At 53.1% G+C, this 19,733-nt stretch overlaps 8 protein-coding genes across 8 annotated transcripts; 4 read left to right on the top strand and 4 right to left on the bottom strand.

Moving 5' to 3' along the window:
* Positions 1 to 937: 937 nt before the first annotated feature.
* GUITHDRAFT_58299 (hypothetical protein) lies at positions 938 to 1,345 on the top strand (the record flags this gene model as incomplete). Its single annotated transcript, XM_005829370.1, has 1 exon — positions 938 to 1,345. A coding segment is annotated over one exon (408 nt), but the record flags the coding sequence as incomplete, so codon positions are not given.
* A 51-nt stretch (positions 1,346 to 1,396) lies between these two features.
* Positions 1,397 to 1,657, top strand: GUITHDRAFT_40188 (hypothetical protein; the record flags this gene model as incomplete). The annotated part of the gene is made up of 1 exon (XM_005829371.1): positions 1,397 to 1,657. A coding segment is annotated over one exon (261 nt), but the record flags the coding sequence as incomplete, so codon positions are not given.
* Positions 1,658 to 2,225: 568 nt separating this feature from the next.
* Positions 2,226 to 4,232, bottom strand: GUITHDRAFT_141138 (hypothetical protein; the record flags this gene model as incomplete). Its single annotated transcript, XM_005829372.1, has 12 exons — positions 2,226 to 2,318; positions 2,361 to 2,570; positions 2,644 to 2,688; positions 2,752 to 2,832; positions 2,878 to 2,967; positions 3,010 to 3,085; positions 3,182 to 3,249; positions 3,292 to 3,490; positions 3,535 to 3,608; positions 3,766 to 3,831; positions 3,919 to 4,034; positions 4,097 to 4,232. 12 exons carry the CDS (start codon positions 4,230 to 4,232, stop codon positions 2,226 to 2,228), a joined length of 1,254 nt encoding a protein of 417 aa, XP_005829429.1.
* A 1,352-nt stretch (positions 4,233 to 5,584) lies between these two features.
* On the top strand, positions 5,585 to 6,852 carry GUITHDRAFT_73809 (hypothetical protein; the record flags this gene model as incomplete). Its single annotated transcript, XM_005829373.1, has 2 exons — positions 5,585 to 6,604; positions 6,646 to 6,852. Coding segments are annotated over 2 exons (1,227 nt in total), but the record flags the coding sequence as incomplete, so codon positions are not given.
* A 37-nt stretch (positions 6,853 to 6,889) lies between these two features.
* GUITHDRAFT_153528 (hypothetical protein) lies at positions 6,890 to 8,034 on the bottom strand. The gene is made up of 9 exons (XM_005829374.1): positions 7,904 to 8,034; positions 7,704 to 7,856; positions 7,621 to 7,651; positions 7,507 to 7,576; positions 7,389 to 7,453; positions 7,252 to 7,336; positions 7,174 to 7,197; positions 7,071 to 7,130; positions 6,890 to 7,023 (listed from the first exon to the last, which is right to left on the bottom strand). The coding sequence occupies exons 1-9, from the start codon at positions 8,019 to 8,021 to the stop codon at positions 6,964 to 6,966; spliced, it is 666 nt and encodes a 221-aa protein (XP_005829431.1). The 5' UTR covers positions 8,022 to 8,034; the 3' UTR covers positions 6,890 to 6,963.
* Positions 8,035 to 9,720: 1,686 nt separating this feature from the next.
* On the bottom strand, positions 9,721 to 15,245 carry GUITHDRAFT_164091 (hypothetical protein). The gene is made up of 28 exons (XM_005829375.1): positions 15,218 to 15,245; positions 15,000 to 15,064; positions 14,873 to 14,908; positions 14,762 to 14,818; positions 14,680 to 14,717; positions 14,549 to 14,628; positions 14,448 to 14,504; positions 14,315 to 14,398; positions 13,953 to 14,084; positions 13,809 to 13,893; positions 13,671 to 13,756; positions 13,527 to 13,563; positions 13,397 to 13,481; positions 13,288 to 13,348; positions 13,170 to 13,223; positions 12,968 to 13,039; positions 12,790 to 12,832; positions 12,490 to 12,545; positions 12,318 to 12,362; positions 11,827 to 11,886; positions 11,452 to 11,497; positions 11,300 to 11,364; positions 11,147 to 11,196; positions 11,036 to 11,102; positions 10,457 to 10,906; positions 10,327 to 10,413; positions 10,232 to 10,273; positions 9,721 to 9,776 (listed from the first exon to the last, which is right to left on the bottom strand). The coding sequence occupies exons 1-25, from the start codon at positions 15,236 to 15,238 to the stop codon at positions 10,832 to 10,834; spliced, it is 1,557 nt and encodes a 518-aa protein (XP_005829432.1). The 5' UTR covers positions 15,239 to 15,245; the 3' UTR covers positions 9,721 to 9,776; positions 10,232 to 10,273; positions 10,327 to 10,413; positions 10,457 to 10,831.
* Positions 15,246 to 16,622: 1,377 nt separating this feature from the next.
* GUITHDRAFT_141142 (hypothetical protein) lies at positions 16,623 to 18,766 on the top strand (the record flags this gene model as incomplete). The annotated part of the gene is made up of 11 exons (XM_005829376.1): positions 16,623 to 17,158; positions 17,213 to 17,344; positions 17,388 to 17,440; positions 17,503 to 17,567; positions 17,682 to 17,865; positions 17,917 to 18,121; positions 18,180 to 18,264; positions 18,308 to 18,358; positions 18,402 to 18,489; positions 18,612 to 18,676; positions 18,722 to 18,766. 11 exons carry the CDS (start codon positions 16,623 to 16,625, stop codon positions 18,764 to 18,766), a joined length of 1,509 nt encoding a protein of 502 aa, XP_005829433.1.
* Positions 18,767 to 18,972: 206 nt separating this feature from the next.
* On the bottom strand, positions 18,973 to 19,389 carry GUITHDRAFT_73833 (hypothetical protein; the record flags this gene model as incomplete). Its single annotated transcript, XM_005829377.1, has 3 exons — positions 18,973 to 19,086; positions 19,143 to 19,203; positions 19,277 to 19,389. 3 exons carry the CDS (start codon positions 19,387 to 19,389, stop codon positions 18,973 to 18,975), a joined length of 288 nt encoding a protein of 95 aa, XP_005829434.1.
* Between the last annotated feature and the right edge of the window lie 344 nt (positions 19,390 to 19,733).

Here is a 19,733-nt window from a genome sequence, read left to right on the forward strand (position 1 = left end):
GCCTCGACGCCCCTGTGTAGGAAGCGATCACCCCTACTGTATATAAATACAAGTGCTCGGCGTTGACGAAGCTCTTGGTCAGCCGGACGGACTCGGGATCGCAGTGAACTAGTCCACTGACCACCCCCTTGCCCCCCCGGCTCAGTCAAATGAAAGAAGTTCCGATGATCATCGTTACGTGTCCGTTCAAGTTAACGGCGCCGGGCTTCATGTGACTCGCTCAGTGAGCCTCCGGGACTCCGGGGAGCGGCCCGGCAGTCCGAGTCCGATCACCCGGCCGGCACTTTTTTACTGGCTTTAGTCGGGCCCGCGTCAGGAGCCACTGAGCAAGAAACCATGCAAGAAGGGAGGTAAGGGAGCAGGGAGCAGGGAAGAGGCGCGGGAAGCATGGCGGGAGCATGGCAGCTCACGATGATCATCTTTGCTATCAGAATGTCTGCCAACTTTGAGCAGACTCTTAGCCTCCTCCATTCCCGAACTGCTAAATGTGCATGCAGCGACAGCCGCATCACGTTCCCGAGGCTTCGTGGGGGATCAAGCTCAAGCTCAGACATTCACGAGAGACCAAATAAGAAAGCGAGAAAGTTCTCGGCTGTAAATCTGGGTGATTCCGGTTCAGATCCAGAACAAACGCAGCAGTCGGAGAGGTCGACGAAAATGGAGGAAGTGTACGATGAAGCGGGATCGATTTACGATGATGTCGAGGAGATATCGGATGACACTCTGCGTTGGCTAGGTGAGCCGGACCTAAACTTTCCATCCCCTGATGTGCTTCCTTTGTATAGAGCGTCAGGCTCAACCCAAGGTCAACTCCACTTTTTCCTTCCCCGCTCAAAACGAGTCGGAGCATTCGGAGGAGGAGGAGGCGGCAGCGCCTCGCATGAGCATGAGCTTTCTTGCCAATGAACGAGAGCGCATCAGCAACGCCAAGACAGCTCTGTTTGAAGCAGCTCAGAAGGTTGACAGCGACTTGATCAGAAAGGCGGTCAAGAATGGAGCTTCCATCACTTCTCAAGACGAGTCCATGTGCATGTGGACGGCCTTGCATTACGCGGCAGAGAACGGGTCTGTGCCGACCATGCGCACGTGCTTGAGGCTGGGGGCAAACATCACGGCGAGGAGCAGCCAGGGGCAGACGGCTCTGCATGTGGCGGCACTGGAAGGGAAGATAGAGGCGGTGAGGTACCTCCTCAAGAAGGGCATCTTCGTCGACGAGCGAAACCTCTTTCAGTACACGGCTCTGCATATCGCTGCGTCTCAAGGGAACCTGCAGGTGGCTCGCATCCTCCTTGACGCCGGGGCAGACATCAACGCCCTGACCATGGACGGCAACAACGTCATCAACCTCGCGGCGACGCAGGGTCACCACCTTCTGATCCGCGTCCTCATCGAGCTCGGGGCCAACGTGAACAACTCAAACGTTGAGAACCGCACAGCCCTCCATCATGCGGTGCTGCAGAACGAGGAGCAGACGGTGAAGGTGCTGCTGGACGCGGGCATATGCGTGAATCACGCCAACAACGATGGCAACACCGCCCTGCATGAAGCGGCTGTGATGGGATGGGTGGACCTCGTGGAGATGATCCTGTCCAACTCGAATCCTGACATTTTCCTGCTCAATAACGACAACCAGACAGCGATGGAATATGCTCGTCTTGCGGGGGAAGGACTCTGTGCGTCTGTGCTGTGGAACAAGATGGGACTGCCGCTGGGAAAGCTTGAAGTGCCTCCAAGACCCAAGACTATGAAAGAAGAGGAAGACGAATTCCTTGAGAAGTAAGCAGAGGTCGAAGGGGAGGGGGGATAGGAAGGAGAAGAGGACCCTGTGGGGGAGAGGAATGATTTAGGTACAGCGAGGGGAATGGAAGAGAGTTGGGGGCGAGGAGGAGTAAGGATATCTGACTGGCATGCTTGCTCCGCAGGTTTTGGCAGTCGTACTGCGAGCACAGGACAGAAGCTTCTCTACCAGGAGTGAAGAAATGCTGCACTATAGACGAATGGCTCGCAGCAATCGAGCGCCTCCAGGGGCACGAAGAGCCTCCGCTGAAGCCCGAGGACAACTTTGTGATCCGCAAGGGCCTTCGAGTTTATCTCAACGACAACAAGAAGAAGATGAAACAGATTCAATTCCCCTCAAACCAGCCAGACCAACCAGACCAAGGTCAATGAAATCTATGTATATCCACCCTACCCCTTCTTTCCCCACACAACCTCCTCCTCAGCCACTAGGTAGGAACCTTCCCAGTCGACCATGGCACCCTCGCCCTTTCCACGCTGCGGCCTCTCATGCCGTTCCAGAAGGACTTGGCGTCCATCGGCTAGCGGGAGGTCAGAAACTGACAGGAAGCAGGAGCAGCGACCTTCTTGCCCGGTGGCTGAACTTCAATCGCATCCAACTGACTCCCGTCGTCGCAAGTGATCACCAACGCGTTCCCTGCTGCCTCGTTAGCGAGCAAGTGAAGGTGCGCGAGACGAATGAGGAGGGGAGGGAGAGAGAGGAAGGGATCGCAGATGGAGTTGGAGAAGGATGAGATCGAGATGGAAGGAAACAAAGAGGTGAACAACTGGATCTGGACAAGGACGACAAGCATGGAAGCACGAGAGACCCTTGGGATCAAAATTGACGGCATGAACGCCTAGCACCGCTCCTCCTTGCTCTCGGCGGATCCTACTGGTAACGATCTTGACCTGCAGACGAGTCAGCTCAGCTCAGCTGGCAGCCCAGCAGGGCCCCTGACGTCATAGCCTCACCGTCATCTTCTCTTCGTCCGGGCAGCCGCTGTTGATGACAAGATCCATCGTCGTCCCCGGCCAACCGGCAAAGGCCCGCACCTTGTTCGAAATCAGTGAGGATACAGGAGCAGCAGCAACACTCACCCTGTTGTGCATGTACTTGGCGTTTTCCGTGAACCAAAGTTTGCTCTCCTCCTTGTTCATCTTAGCCGCGTACGTCGCTTCCTCGTCGTTCTGAGAGGAGCGTCAGGATTCAGCCCCAGCAGAGGATCGCACCTGTATGATGCATCCCGTTCCGTCCTGCTGGTACTTGCCCTCGAAGATGCCAGGAAGTGCAGACAGTAGGAGCTCACTGATCTCCTCATGAGCAGGAAGGAACAGCAGGAGGGAGGGGGAGGGACAAACAGAGGGAGGGAGCAGGGGGGGCAGGGCGGCAAGAGAGTCGAACCTTCCCCGGTCAAAGAGGATGGGCAGAAGCTGATCTGCCTTCTCGTCGCCTGTCAGAGGATACTCCTCCTGTGCGGCGATCAGGCTCGTCGACATGTCAGGGATCGTGACCTGGCGGATAATGGGACCCGCGTCCATCTCGAACTGGGTGAATAGAACGGACACTCCCGTCACTGCCGCACAAACTTCAGCATCGCCCAGCTGACTCTCAGCCTCCCCACCAGCAACTCCATCCTCCAGCGCACGAGGAACGGGAGAGGCTCCACGGTACTTGGGAAGAAGAGAAGGATGGATGTTGACTGTGCCCAGCCTACCCGTACACGTCAGATGCTCGTTGCTGCGTGCGATCAAGACCTGGGGATTGTGAGGAATTTCTTGGTGAGGAACTGACCGTAGGCTGCGGTTATGCAGAGATCCGGGCTCAGACTCTATGAGTACTTGTTCAGACGTCGGTTGGAGGATGGGAGCCTCGCTCCCTCTCTCCCTCTCTCCCTCTCTCCCTCCTTCTCTCCCTCCATCTCTCCCTCCATCTCTCCCTCCATTCTCCATCTTCTCCCTCACACCCATGCTCCCTCCCCTCCTGACCTCCAGCTTCTCAAGAAACTCGGCCGAGTCTTCGAACTTCTTCATAATCCCTGTGGGGGTCCAGACCTGAACGCCTGCATCTTCACCCGCGAGATGCACGGGACTCTTCTGCTCGTCAAGCGTGTCAGATGGACAAGAAAGAAAGATTCTCACATCGCATCGCATCGCATCGCATCGCATCACAGTGCGGTTACTCGCCTGCAGCTCCTTCTTTCTGTTCGCCTTCGCTGGCGGATTCGAGACCACGGCCGAGACCTCGAAGGTAGAATCTGGAGGAGGAGGGGTGGGAGTAAGTGAGCCGCTGAGCTGCTCCTGTGCTCCCTCCCCTCACCTGCTGCCTTTGATGCCTCGAAGATCTTTCGGAAGGCGATTGTTGCTACTTCTGGGGTCCCGAGGAACACTACTTTCTTCTTGCCACCGTCACCGGCAAGCATGCTAAGGGTCCTTGCGACGCCAGGAACGCGCATGGCAGGACTCATGCGTTCTCTTGAGCTGAGGGAGCAACAGGAGGAAACGAGTCTCACTCCAGGAGCAAAACCAGAAACGAATCCCAAAAGATCCCCTCTGGATCCGCTGGGAGCTGGACATGGGAACAGAGTTGCTGGCGAGGATGGCGGGGCCATGATTGGTCTGAGAGAGGAAGAAGCGGAGGTCTGGAAGTTGCGAAGGGAGGAAGGAGGAGGAGGAGGATGAAACAGCCGCAGAGTCGCTTCCACGTCTCTCGCTTGTCGCGCCATTGTCGCTCCCACCCTCATCATCAGCATCCCTACCACAAACATCCTCGACATGTCGGCCTCGCAATCCACCCCTTACCCCTGTGTTTGGGCTACTACCCCACCAAATTTGTACCCTACCCTTCAATATCATACAATTTTCCTTTGCAGTTGCTTTTGAATTCCCCCGAAGAATTGGACCCACCCCTATCCCTACGTACCCCCCACCTTTCGTAGACCTTGAACATATTTCGGCCCTCATACCGTCGATGAGACACATAAACGAAGGCAGCGTAGTTGATAGTATGGTTGGGCGACGAAGGAAGAGGAGGCGGGGGGGGGGGGGGGGGGGGGGGGGGGGGATTGGAAAAATTGCAAACATGAGTTTGTGCCAGCATGTTATGGTTGAAGAACCAGTGATGCGGAAAATAGATCCAAACGAGAAGAAAAGATTGAGAGACGGGAAGGTTTAAATTCCAGAGCTTTGCTTTGCTGATGGAGTCTCTCATTTCCTCTGTCTATGATTAGACACAAAGCCATCGCTTGCTGTTTGACTGATGGCTATCTTTTAGTTTCACACCCTGCCGCTCGGATCTTTTTCTTCGTCTCGGCTGCTCTGGATGATTTCGCGATTTCCGCGAGACATTGCGCGACGTTCGGGACGACTTCCTTTGTTTTGTGCTCAGCTGTACCCGCTGCTTGCCATTGTTAGTTTGCAGGTCAGCCAGGCGTTTCACGTGGCTGGGCGGCCAGTTCCATTCAAGTCGCTCAAGTTCGCGGCTCTCAGTCGCCTCTCAAGACCCCCAAGGTCGAGACTGCCTGACTTCCTCCTGTCCTTCTCCTCCAGTGACCCCTGGCTCAGGACGAGACCTCTCGCGATCTTGGCTCAGTTTGGAGGCTTGGTGGAGGGGATGGACAAGTTCTTGCGAGGAGGAGGAGAGTCCAGCTCTGACGACCCGAACTCACCGTGGAAGGACCAGGCGCCGAGCTGGGAAGACCTGCAGCAGAAGGTGACTTGTGCTCGCCCTCTCGTCCGTGACGCCCCTGCTGTGCTCTAGCTCGCGAGCCTGCAGACGGCGGAGGAACGAAGCTGGCCGAGCGTGGTGGCGAGCGGACGAGGACCAGCAAACCATCAGGCGAGTGTTCGTCTGTTCGAGGCCTCGGACGACACGGAGCCTCGGGTGATCCTGTATCGAGACAAGGCAGCCTGGTGTCCGTACTGCGAGAAGGTATGGCTTCATCTAGAGGAGAAGAGAGTACCGTATCGTGTGGAGAAGGTCAACATGAGATGCTACGGTGACAAGCCCGACTGGTTCATGAGGATGCAGCCGAGCGGAGGGATTCCTGTAGCCAAGATCGACGGGCAGGTGATCACCGAGTCAAACGACATCATGCAGACTCTCGAAGACGTCTTTCCTCAGAACCCCATGCTCCCTGCCAGCTCCGACCCGCAGGCCCCTCGAGTTGGGAAGCTGCTGAGGCTAGAGCGACAGATCTTTAGCTCCTGGTTCCGCTGGTTGGTCTCTCCGTCTCGCTTTGGAGACTCGCAGCAGATCAATTTCGAGTCTCTCCTCTCCCAAGTCGACGAGGAGCTCAAGGAAGCTAATGACATCGCTGTGGCTAACGGGCATAAAGAGGGACGCTTCTTCCTTGGAGACAGGATCAGTTTGGTCGATTTCATGTTCGCTCCCTTCCTGGAGCGCATGGCGGCGTCAGTTCCCTACTACAAGGGGCTGGTTATCCGTGACCCTGCGCGCTGGCCACACGTAGAGCTGTGGTTCAAAGCCATGGAGGAGCGGGACTCGTTCAAGGGGATTCAGAGCGACTACTACACGCACTGTCATGATCTTCCTCCTCAGATCGGAAACTGCTTCTCTCACCCTGAGGCTGAGAAGTACCGCAAGGAGATCGACGGTGAGCTCTGGCGCCTGCCAGTCAGACAGGGCATCGAGCCCTTGAACGCAGGAGCTGACATGGCGCGACGAGAGGCTGCGGCGCGAGTGATTGAGAACAGAGACAAACTTGTTCCCTTCTGCCTGCGAGCCGTGGGAGCTAGGGGCTCACCTCGCGTGTCTGCTCCGCTCTCAGACCCCAACGCCAAGCCCGATCTGAGGTTCACCCAGCAGGTGTAGGCACTAAGGCCCGCAAACTTTTCTGACGCTGCTAGCAGATGGACGCGGCGCTCAGGCATCTGGTGGACGCCATGCTCATGGAGGCTGCTGACTTCTCTCGACTGTCCCCAGGCTTGCCCAGCAGCTCCATCAAGAAGGGGCTCACGTATCTTCGTGACCGTGTTTCCGTTCCCCGGGATATGTCGTTTGCTGCTGCTCAGCAGCTACGCGCACACTTGAACGAGCTGGCGAACGCGCTCTGAAAGAGATCCTTCTCACGAGGAGTCTCAACTCATGAGTGGGTCGCTTAACAAATACAAATTAAAAAAAGCGCACTTCAAATTAAAGTCATAGCGATGACAAAAAGCTTGACTTCACTTCTTCTTCTCCGAAGTCATGGTATCACTCAGCGAGTTTTGTTTCGCAGTACAGAACTGGCAGCAGTTAGACTCAGCGGCAGGCCTCAAGGTCAAGGGCTTACTCTGCAATGGCACGTATGCCCGAGCTTCAAGTGATATCGTACCATATGATCGAATTCATCCTGAAGTAGGTAAGTGATCTCAATTTTCGCAAATGACAATTACAAAGTCGACTTTCCCGTCGCCATCCTTGCCACATGTATGTCAGGATGCATATGAGAGAAGCAAACGAAGTCCCCTTACCACATCAAACTCAGACAAGAATGTATCGATCTCTTCTTCCGAAGGACGCTCACTGAGCTCCGACATGGCGCAACACAACTCTTGGCTGTGAGTCAGAAATCAGAATCAGGTCACCCAGGATCCAAGGTGATTTGCACCGATCGAGATAAAGATTCTTATCCTTGTCAAAATAGTCGAATTTTCTTTTCAGCTCCTCGTCAAACTGATAAAAAACAGTTGAGCAGGAGGCATGAGAGAGAGAAAAGTGCAGCTTACCTCAGTGGGGTGAAGATGCAGCAGTTTCTTGAAATATTCAGAAAGCGTCGCTCCCATACTCTGACGAATCCTGCATCAAAGTGAGGAACCAGAGAAAGAGTCCCAGACGGCTGCCTCTGAGTCTCTTGGATGGTTCCCTTCATCTCTGCCAGGCCCTTGGGTGTCAACGAAAGTAGCATCGAGACAAGAGTCCTCACCATCCTTGACCGACGAAAGTCTCTCAAAGATTGCTTCCTGCTCGGGCGGAAGGTTCCATCCGGACGAACTTGTCCTTCTCACTCCACTACCAGGATCCGTCGGCACTCGAGTGAAGGTTTCAGCAGCAGGAGGGTGGTTGTGATGAACAGGTTCTTCCGAAAGCATCAGTTCCGATGGAATGGTGTGACTTGTCGCTTACCATCATTCTTGTAGACCGAGGCAATGATTCCTGAGTTTCTCCTTGCAGACCCAGCATGGGATTGATTTGATCCAGAAGATGTAGTTCTGATAAACCCTTCGTGGTGATGACCAGACATGGACTTGGACACTGTTGAACTTCTCAGTCAGGTACCACCGTTGAAATCAATTCTCCAGCACGAGACACCCTCAAACATTCTGTGACATCTCTCAAATATGTCGGAATTATTCTGCAGTCTCTGACGACTTACCAATCACTTCCTGCCCTCTCCACCAAGGAGTAGTGAACTGTGTCTTTGTGGTCTGACCCTCACCTATCTGGTATGACTCGATACCAATCTTTGTCTCTGATCCTTTCTAGAGCTCACGCTGTATCACCTCGCCTCGTTCGATACCAATGAGTGTCCCTCCACCCGTCTTTACCTTGTTCTCCTCCTTCGCCAGAGAACTTCAAGATTTTACGATCCACCATCCACTTCTTCTCCCTCCCAACCCTCTCCCTGTCCCCCTTGCCCCTCTCCCTAACCCAACCATTCTTCGGCCTCCTGCCTCACTCCACATCTGCTTGCTGCACCTACTATTCCCTCTCATTTCGCCCTTCCTCCTTTCCTTGCATGAGGGGCTCTCTCTCGCTCTCTTCTTCCTGCTGAGATCGAGGTTTCTCTTCCTCTTTCCCGCCAGCTCTCGTCCTCTCCAGCCTCCTTCACAACCACTGAGCGGTTCAGCCGCCCATGGATCAGAGGCACAAGGGTGGAGAAGTTCAGGGGGGGAGGGGGTACTGGGATTCCATGCTTGACTCGTCGGAACAGGGTGGGTAGCCCTGGCTAGCGTGTTGGGGTACTCGGCCCCTGAGTTGGTGGGGTAAAGGGGGTAGGGTGCTACAGATTATTCGGATGCCAGGGTGGTATATTTTTTCAGGTAGGTCCGGGTCAGTGGGGAGGCCCTCGGAGGGGGTCATGGACCGGTTCTTCGCAGGGGTGCGGCCCCTCAGGGCCAACTCTAGGAGGCTACTCCTTGCAAGGAGGTGGGTACCAGAGGTTGCAAGGGCCCACGGGGGTGGGAATACTTGCATGTTTGAAATTTAAGGTCATGAAGACAAATATGGCTCTGATTATTCAAATGTAGATGTTGAAGATTCGATTCTCGATCAAATATTCACAGTATCTCTCCTCTAAATAAAAATTCAGTCATCAAGGCAGCCCCTACCAACCCCCAGTCAGCATTTGCTAATCTTAGCCTCCGAAACCCCCGCTAAAATCAGATATAAATATAGGGGGTCGCAACTACCTCGCTCCCCGTTGGCATCTTAACGGCTCCCTTATCACTGCCGCGGTCTCAGTGCCATGCCACCGTGACGCCGACCCACAATGATGGGAGGGCCGCCGGCCGGGCGGCCGGCAAACGGCGCTGGACTCGCGGCCCGTGCTACTAAGAGTAACCTACGGTACTTCACTTTGAGTAAAGGGCCGCTAAGTACTTTGAGTCATTGCCGTATGGTAGTACGTGATAAGCCTAGTACGCCGCGGCCCGGGCCCCGGTGGTGCCGGGCCCCACTGCCAGAACTTGACGGTCTGACACTGAGTGGCCCGGCAAGGAAGTTGGCCCTGACTCGGACCGTATACTTTACTCAAAGTATACCGTAGTACGGTACGGCGGCGCCCGGCCCGCGGCCGGGCCGGGCCGGGCCCGGACCCGGCGCCGGTACTGTTTTCACCGAGGCGGGCCCGTCTCGAATCTGCTGCTCTCATCACCCCCGACAAGCCTAGGGTATCATGAGGGTGGTCTGTGGAGAATTGGGGGTGGGGTAGGGGCAGGCTCGGATATTTCCGGCAGACAATGTTCTCAGGGCTTGTGGCGGTCAACAGCTTGAAATGGTGAGAGGAGGAGAGGAGGAGAAGAGAAGAGAGGAGGAGAAGAGAAGACAAGGAGAACATCGCGATAAGAGAGTTACTAGAGCTCAGTCTGCGAAGACGAAGATGGAGGGGAGAGCAAAACTTACGAGAAGCGTAGCGAAGGGGCAAGGTAGCATGGAGACGTGGGGTTGAGCAGGTCGGTGGAACGAGTTGGCGATAGAAAGCGCAGATGCAAAATGGGAAGGAAGATGGAGAGCGATGTTGACCAGGAACCCAGGAATGGTTGGTAGGTGTGTGCGAACATCGATTCCAAGATTTGCTCCAAAGATTTTCATGAAAGTAATCAGAGAAAACAATAGATCGGTTAGATGACCCTTGTGCAATGTGAGGGTAGAAAGGACCTATGTTCATATAATATCAGGATGCGCATCCTTCGATAACCTGTGTTCCCCCTTGAATTCATTCGCAAATCACAGGTGGGATCATGGATCAGCTGAGTTGTACAATGGAGATGACAGGTGAAACACAAGAATGACATCAAAGACAGAAATCGTTGAATGTTTGATTGCAGCTACATCTCATCGTTCAAGTACAAGCCTGTCTACTCTCACACCGACAAGGAGAACAAGGAAGGGGATTCTTCCTTGTATGCCAACAGGTTGATCCGGGATGACTTTCTACAGTCTGATTGTTATTGGCAGTTTTCAGAGCAAGAAGAAGCAATCGGAGTACTAAAGCGTCTTGGCAACATCTGCTGAGATGAAGTGAGAAGGATGTGGTGGAGTTAGATCTTTAAGGGTAGTTTTTCATTTCAAATCAATAATTTGGAAGACTGTGAGTGACGTTGCGGAATTGGAGATGTTGAGAATTTGGAGTCTGAACGCGACTGAAACCCTTAAGCTGAAAACATCAAGACTGCGCTGCTGATAGCTCCACACGCCTGTATGCATGTGCAACCGCCCAGCTCGTCCTTGTTGTTATGACAGTGTTGAAACCTCACAGTTGGTTCCTGTTGAGTCGAGATAGATAGGATTCCTTGAGGTTATCGGACTGATCGCAATCGTCTTGAGCGCGAATCATTGCAGAGAAGCAAGATCGGCACGAACTCTCTCCATGCGGTGAATCTCAAATCTTATCCACCGCTCCATGTCCTGCAACCGTTCAGCATAAGTATCAAATGCTCTATGGGAAGAGAGTGGGAGGAAAATCAAGCACAGACAGGAGCATGCGCAATGACGCGCAAGCACAAGGCACGGACAAGGAAGGGGAAGGAGAATGACCTCGGCCTCGTGGCTCTTTTCCAGGTATCTGCTCGGCTTGATCTGCATGCCTCGGTATACGAGATATCTGGAAGAGCATTAGAAGAGGAGGAGGATGCGACGCAGAAGCACATGGAAGGATAGGAGTCGAACTGAATCATCTTGGACCACCTCGCCGGGATCTGCAAAGAGAGTAAGGGGAGAAGAGAGGAAGGGAGGAGAGCGAGGAAAGGAGGAGGAAGGCGGGAGGGAGAAGGCGGGAGGGTGCATCTGAGTAGGAGACACCTTATTTTGGTAACCGTCCATCCTGGCCAGCTTGATTGGTCCTGGATTGGTCCACGAGTTTGGATCTGGAAACACAATGAGTCATTGCGACAATGCGATGGGGGAGAGGGAGAGGAGGGGAGACGGGGAGGAGGAAGGAAGAGCGGCCGTACCTCGGGTCTTCTCCTTCTCACGCAGGAAATGTGCCAAGGCATTGAACTTGGGAGTTGAGAAGTCAGAGGAAGCGACTCACGAAAGAAGATGGGGAGAGGAAGGAGACGGGTGAGAAAAGGAGAAAGGAGAGAAAGGAGAACAAGAGGAGCAGGAAAAAGGAAAAGTGGAGGTGCTGGAAGGGAGAAAGGGCTGGGGCGATGAGGCGGGTTTTAGAAGGAGGGAGGGAGAGGGAGGACGAAAGGGAGGGAGACAGAGAGGGAGGGAGGGAGAAGGCAGGGAACCTTTGGTTCAAATTGACGGCAATGAGGGCAAGAAGGATCGTAAATCTCCAGCAGTAAGTTCTACCGTCACGATCGATCAATGAGGAAGCAGACCTGGGGCTCTAAATTGCGACAATGGGGACACCAAGGGGCGTAGATCTCCAAGAGAATATGCTACAAAGATCGGCAAGAGGATGTGAGGAGGAAGACGATGGTAAGGATGATGATGATGATGGTAAGGATGACGATGATGATGGTAAGGATGATGATGATGATGGTGATGGTGATGATGATGATGATGATGATGATGATGATGATGATGATGATGATGATGATGATGATGATGATGATGAGCAACGGGAGGAGGAGGAGGTCGAGGCGAATAATGATGATTGAGGTGAAAATGATCATAATGAATGGAGGATTGAGATCGAAGAGGTGTGACTTGAAGGAGAAAGGAGCGAGTGTGGGCAGCACAAGGAGATGACGATTCGCAAGTCCATCAGCGAATTGTCGAGTTCAGGAAGTAGAGATGGTCTTGGTGGTAGTGGAGGAGGGTGATGAAGAGGACGAAGAGGAAGAGGAAGGCAAAACAAGTTGTCAACCTTGGTGCTCTTCACCACCTCCTCTTCGAAGTTCTCCTCAGTGACCTAACGCAAAAGATCAGCGCGGAATGAAACCGGGAGAGCATGAAGAATCAGATCAAGTAAGAAGAGACTGGAGCATCTAGGAACGATGACAAGGAGTGGAGGAGAGGGGAGGAGGGCCAATAGCTACCTGAGTGATTCCTGCTTCCTTTGCTCGTCGTAGGGCTCCTTGTTCCCACACATACCCTTCTCGACTCGTCAGTAGCCTGATCCACCTCTCTCCCTCCCTCTCCCTCTCCCTCTCTCCTTCCCCTTTTCCTTTCCTGTTTTCTTCGCCTCTCCACTCTTTTTCGCTCCCCATCATCACCACGGCCACAAACACATCAGCACATTCCATCCTTCTTCTCCCACCCCCCCCCCCCCCCCCCCCCCCCCGGCCTCTTTCCCCTCCTTCCTGCTCTTTCTCCCCCTTCTCTCGTCCAAGTCCCACCTGCCCGGACTCGCTCCGCCTGCTTCATCATTCCCTCCATCGACTGCAGCCAGTCAAGGAGAATACGCAAGGAGAGGTTGGGGAGGAGGTGACGAAGAATAGCAAGAGGAGGAAGTGAGGAAGGGATGGGAGGAGGAGGAGTAGGAGGATATCATTGTGGTGGAGGAGGAGAGGACACCTCCGCATGCTGCGAGTGGTGGATGCCGCACTCAGTCCTGTTCTCTCCCAGCCATCTCCCAGCTCTCTCACCCTATCAGGGCAGGTCAGAGGCAAGGAGAGAAAGTCAGGAGCTACTGGCAAAAGAGGATGGGTGGTAGGAAAGAGGACAGGGAGTAAAAACGAGAAGAAATGTGATGGGAGCAGGATGGATGGAGGAAAACCATTTCTGGAGTCGCCTTTGCAGTCGACATCTCATCCCCGATGGAAAAATATCCCTGCAACAAAGATCGGCTCTCCGTCTTCTTCTCCTTCTCCTTCTTCTGCTCCTCTCCTGCTGACCTGATCGTGCAACTTGTTGTAGGGGATCTGATTTCTCGTCACGTACTCCCACACATCTTCCCTGCAAGGAGGAGGTCAGGAGCAGGAGGAGAGGCGGAGAGGCGGTAACCTGCTCCAATGCGTCAGAGGGTTAATCTTTAGCCTTCCGTCCCCCTTGTCTATCTCGAAGAGCTTGAGAAACTGTCGCTCCCCCCCTGCTCGCAGATTAGCACCAATATGGCCGACTATGCAAACAGAACCTTGCGATCGCCTCCTGCCTGTGATCCAAGCCACGATCTGTCGACATATCAGGCACATACCAGCATCCCATCATCGTCATCATCTCAATCAACAGTCATGCATTTCTCATCCACAAACTTTCTTCATGCACAAAAGTTTCAGACCCTCAGTTCGTTGAGCGCTCGTTTCATGGGCTCGATCTTGGAAACAAAGTCGTACAGCAGCGGGTCTCCGCGGTAGAGTTTGCTCCCTTCAATCAACACTCAGTCAAGGCCCGGAAGGATAGCACGGAGCTCGCGTACCATATTTCGTCTCGAACTCTTTCCTAGTGGTTGCATGCTTGCAGCGGTACACCTTCAGCTTGTCCAGGTGATAATGTGCCTTCGCCTGCAGCCCCTACGTGTCAGCGCAACACTGGCGAGGGCCGTCAGCTCAGAGCAGCTGACCTTGTCTATCAGGTCGTAAGTCTCGGGGAAGAGATGTAGAGTGTCAATAGTGACGACTTCCGCTCGGTGAATGAGTTTCTCTTTGACGAGAATGTCGGTAATGACAAGTCCAGACAGGCCGAAACTTGTAACCTGACGGAGACAACAAATCGAATCAAAAGAGCATCACCGATCACAGTGCTCGTTTCAAGTCTTCGAGTTTGAAAACATGGCCCTGCACATCAACAAAGACGTCTCGATCCCAACTTCCATCCCTCCTTCACTCTGCACCCCCAACACACTGAGGAGGCAGTGAACAATCATGTTCGCAGCAATTCGACACAACAAAACTTCACAACATCATCATAATATCAGCATCGTACTTGCGCCCATCGTCGTCGCGGCAGGACCCGAGCAGCCCACTTCAAGACCTCAACAGGCTGCTGGGAGATCGGAAGGGCGCCAAACTGATCTGATGTCAGAGAGAGAGGAGGAGACAACGAGAGAGGAGGAGACCTTCGAGTTCAAGAAGTCTATGGCGTCCGAAAGGGTCGATGTCCCCGTGTCCTCGAGCTGCAGTTGAGTGAGAAGAGAGCAGGTTCTGTTCTTCCTCGTACCACTTCCAGCAACTCCGACGTGACAACCCCAGTTTGCTTCGCATGCTTCCTGACATGGTCGTTCGATCCGCTTTGCAAGCCTGAGCAGCGTCAAGTACGGCTCTTGACCCTTCACTGGTATGTCCTCTCACCTGTGCCGAAGGTGTGCGAGTGAAAGTTTACTTGATACCTTGATAATTGTTACACCCCATCGATACCCGGATCCGCCCTCACTGCTCATCGTCGCCCGAGACTGACACCCACTTATACAGAGAGGATAGGGCCAACAGACTGTGAGTTGGAATCACACGGGAGGAAGGCTAGCACGGCACACAGTCTTGTTACCACAGCCCCACCGCAATGCACACTTTGAAGATCCACCTACCACCAGGCAGTGAGACGCTTCTCCACGCAAAGATTCGCAGAGGAGAACATGTCGGCATCAGTGTCATCATAAGTTAGGAGCTCTCACCATCGGTTCCCATATCTCCTCATCCCCAAAAGCTTCTCCATCTTTGCAGTCCGCTTTTTCCATTCCTGCGTGGAATGGACTGAGGAGGACGAGGAAGGAGACAAGGGGGTTTGAGACGGAAGAGGAGCACAGCAGAGAGCATGAGAAGGAAGATGATCGACAGGAGAGGAGCCGGTGGGGTTGGAGGAAGAGCTCCTCATCCTCGCACGCGTTTCCACCTTCCCCAGCTCTCCTGCCATGCGGCCCACGTCGCCCAGATCTGTGGGCAAGCAATTCTGAGGCGGGCATGTAAACCGCCGGACCGGCACTTACGGTGCACTGAGGGCGGCCGGCGGCCGCGCCGCGCCGGGCCCGGCACGCCGTCACCTGACAGACTCGAACTTTAAAGTTCCGAGTAATACATAAGTCGAGTCCTGGCAAGCGGCCTTGTTCCCATCATCCGGCGCCAGCACTAGCCGCCCTGAGGCTGGGCGGCCGCGGCCCAGCCCCGGGCCTCCGAGCTATTGTGCGCAGTTAAGTGAAGGTCACCGGTATCAGGTAAGTCATGATGGGGGACAGCAATCATCGGCGCTGCAGGATGAGGGATCAAGTTGGTTTTCCACGCGGCCATGGTCTTCTTCGAACGGTTTTAACTTGACCGTTTGACCAAACCGTGCGTGGCAGTGATCGCCGCTCTTCAGTGCCGCTGCCACCGGCGCGGGCTTGGGCGGAGTCTCGGAGTTCCGAAGTTCACCTCGTCAATCGGACTGTCATAGACAATTTATCCGTAAAATAGTAATAGGTGGATTGTACTACTACAGTACACGGTACTGGTACACTGATTGTAAAACACAGGCTCCGCTTACGTCATTGTTCCTGCAGTACTACTATTTGTATTTCAGTTGTAAGTTCAGAGTTGGTCCTGTATGGCGTACTGTTACTGCCGCTACTCGTACTACTTTTAGTACTGTACCATATTGTCACTACCAGGAATAGGGTGATGAGACTGCACCTTATAATTATGGGCTCAGAATCGGTACAGATTCATGCCCAAAATTGTTTTTACATGTAGTAATGGTTGTACTTGGGTTATGTAAAATTGTTTTTGAAGAGATACAGTGTATTGTAGCGGTACTGGTACTAGCAGTACCTTAGAGGGGGCCGTAGGGTACCACCACTAGAAGTGGCGCCGCAAGAGCCTCCCGGGGGTGTGTAAAGAGAGCGGCAAGATCTCCAACGATGGTGCCGGTGCGACGCAGGCATGGCAGCAGGCGCGCAGGGTTCGCAGATCTTCATCATGTTCGGAGTGTGGAAGGAAGGAAGACAGAGTAGTAGTGGGGCTGAAGAGTAGGAGTCGATGCCAGTGTGCGGCAGGAAGGCAGATCGTGATGGGGAGTTTCTCGGGCAAAGGAAAGAAGTAGCTTTTGTATCATGAGGTTTGCCAGTGCAGTTTCAGACACGGCCTGTTGAGAAAGGATCTGTGCATGCCCTTTGTATGGAATGTGTCTGATGTTTTCAAAGAGATTATTCGGATTTCCCGCCTTTCATTAGAACTTCGCTGACCTTCACCTCCTTTTTCTAGTAACCCGAAACTTCAAGCTCGATGGTCGCTCAACCAACCTTTGAGTATGAGCGAGAGTAAGCATGGAGTCAGAGGGTGCTTTTGTAAATGTTGGGTCTTATGAGATAGGAAAGCTCATTGGCAGTGGCGCCTTTTCCAAAGTGCGACTGGCGACCCATGTGACGAAAAAGAAGCAATATGCTATGAAGATAGTCGACAAGGATAAGATTCAGAACATTAAGGATCTTGAGAATGTGATGCGAGAAATGCACGTTCTGAAGAACATCTCACACCCCAACATCATCTCCATGCACGAGGCGATCGAGAAGGGAAACAAATTGTTCTTGGTTCTCGATTATGCTAAGCGGGGACAATTGCAAGAGTACATTGTGGCTACGGGGCCAATTCCAGAGAGTGAAGCTCGTCCCTTCTTCGTTCAGATCACATCCGGGTTAGATTACTGCCATCGTCAAGGAATTTCTCATCGGGACATCAAGCCCGAGAACATTCTTCTGGTTGAAAGAGACGACAAGTCGTTGGTCTGCAAGATTGCAGATTTTGGGCTGAGCAACGACTTCAGGCCTATGGAGATGCTCAAGACCATCTGTGGAACTCCTTGGTTGGTCTCCCCTTATTGTGCTTGCTGGAGGTCTCCTCTGACCCCACTGTCTAGTTTTGCCGCTCCCGAGATAACGCAGGGACAGAAATATGATGGGGTAGCAGTCGACGTATGGAGCCTGGGAGCAACTCTGTTTACCATGGTTGCTGGCAAAGAACCTTTCTCGTCGGAGAATCAAAATGAATTGTACTGATTTCCATGTTGCACTGCGTTCTAACGTCATTGAAAGATTTCGCCTGATTCAAGGGGCCCTTTATTCGATTCCTCCTTTCTGCTCTCCAGGTTTATTCATGAATTTACATAGAGGTTCTTCGCGTCCGAATGTGCTGATGCTTTGTGGTCAGATGTTGCCGACATCATCGGCAAATTCTTGGTGGTTGAGCCTGAGAAGAGGATGCACCTGTCGCAGGTACCGCCAGCGCCTTACAGGCTGCTGTTCATTCAGCTGCTGCGGCAGGTCTGGCAACACCGCTGGCTGGCGAAATCCCCTCTGTCCTTGGATACTCTCCTCCTCGATGATCAGGCGCGTCCTTGCTGGTCCTCTTGTTCGTTTCTGAACCCTGCGAAGGATGCTGACGACAAGCCAACAAGCGAAGGGAAGGAAGAATCGCCGGGAAAGAAAGAGAATTCACCCAAGAGAGTCATCGCGAATCTCCGCTTTGAGCTCCTGAAAACTACTTACCTCGCTTCAGAAGAGCTTGCAAAAGGTATAGCGAGCTGATCGTCTTGCGCGGCCTCCAAAGTTGATCACCGTGCAGAGGCTATCAGTGAACACAATGTTGTGCTTGTACATCTCAAAGTGAGCACTCGCTGCTGTGAGACTTTCACCATCTCTGAAGCCGAAAACGAAATCCCGACGACGCTCGTCATCCCGCTGCCCAAGGCAAGAATCACTTCAGTTGACATGGGTGAAGCTCACGAGCGATCCTTTCAGACCAAAGCAACGCCGATGCGAGCACGGAGGTGAGGCCGACCAGTTGCCCGAGGGGCTGAGCGTCCAGCTCATCAACTTTCCTCGCAGTCGGACGGTGACGCAGCCAAGAAGGCTTTCTGATGCCGACAGCAAGTTTTCCATGCCGACTGATCTTGCAACAATTATAATCAAGGTGACCGTCTATTCTGAGTTGCCAATTGTTTGAGTGTGCCTAGGATGTCAAGGCAGTCATGTCGGAGCTTACCAAACAGTTTCAAGATCACAAGGTCTGTGATCAAATTCGACAGTTCATGAGCTGAGAATTGTTAGATCACAACGAAAAGCTCGACAGCGCGATCAATTCGAGGCGAGCGGAATAGAATCAAATTCGAGATTTCAATCTACTGCATATCCCCCGGTATCTTTCTGCTCTCTGCCTCAACCTGCTCCTCTTCTGCTTGTCTATCGTTTCAGCCTTGTGCCTGCGTGTTTCATTTGTCCATCCTCCTGCTGCTCGACCCATCTGAAGCTCGCCTGCAGCAGGGGATGAGGCGTGCGGCGAGCACAAGCTGCTAGTGGCCTCTTCGAGAATATCAGGCGACGAGGTTTCAATAGAGACGAGCACGAGAGCGGAATGACCATGCGAGCAGGTGAACTATCGCGACATTTGCAGGCGAGTATTGTTACAACTATGACAAGAAGACATCAAGTCCAGGGTCAGTCAAGAGAACTAGTTAGCAGACGAGGTGCAGCTTGCTATGGCTTCGAGCCCTCAGTCGCTGTCCTCTCTGCGTGTCTGGCTGCATTATGCTCGCATACCAAGATACGAGCTTAGATAAAACTTGAGTCTCATTACACTCCTCCTCCAGGAGCTCCTGGCATGCCTTGACCTGACCAGCACTCATCCACGCCGTCGATGCGGAGGAAGTTCACCTGGTTGCATGCCGATAGCCTGGAAAGCTTGACCAGCTCGAGCAGATGCCTTGATGAACTTGGTCGTACACCTCGTGATGCACTGCACTAGTGGTGACCTCGACAGCTGCACTCGAAACATGGCTGAAAGAGTTTTACCTTCTCCTCTCTGTCGTCCAACGTCTTGGACCGAAATGAGGTCACACAATTGTTGAAACATCTGCACCATCAGCCAGGCCAGTCACCAACTTCAAAATCGAATGCTGCAGTATGAGCTGAAGAGAATGTCCTACCTTTCCACAAGACTGTTGTACATGGTCACCTGTTCCTTGATTTGCATGTCTTCAAGCATCATCATCAGCCTCTGTCTCTCACTTTCCGAGACACCCGCGAGCATAGCATTCATATCCTATCAAGAATACTTGACATCATTGCATGCTTCAAATTGCTTGCTTCATACCATCTTGGCGGTAGATCAGGGGGTTCGATCGAATAAAAGTTCCAACTTTGCTGAGTCCTGCAGTTCAAAGATAAGACAGCCAGACATTCGTCCTCGTGCCTAGCAGCCTTGTTCTCTATGTTTCTTGTATTTATCAATGTTACAACTCACTTTACAATCAGGATCTTGCAGCCACACGGAACATTCCAGTTGATAATTTCAAAGATCAATTCTACATTCCCTTGCTCTTTGCATCGATGGGCCCTTAGCACAGGGACAATTGATCTCTGACCAATCCTAGTGTCTCCCTC

Source organism: Guillardia theta, assembly GCF_000315625.1.
Source record: "Guillardia theta CCMP2712 unplaced genomic scaffold GUITHscaffold_52, whole genome shotgun sequence".
Taxonomy (NCBI): domain Eukaryota; class Cryptophyceae; order Pyrenomonadales; family Geminigeraceae; genus Guillardia; species Guillardia theta.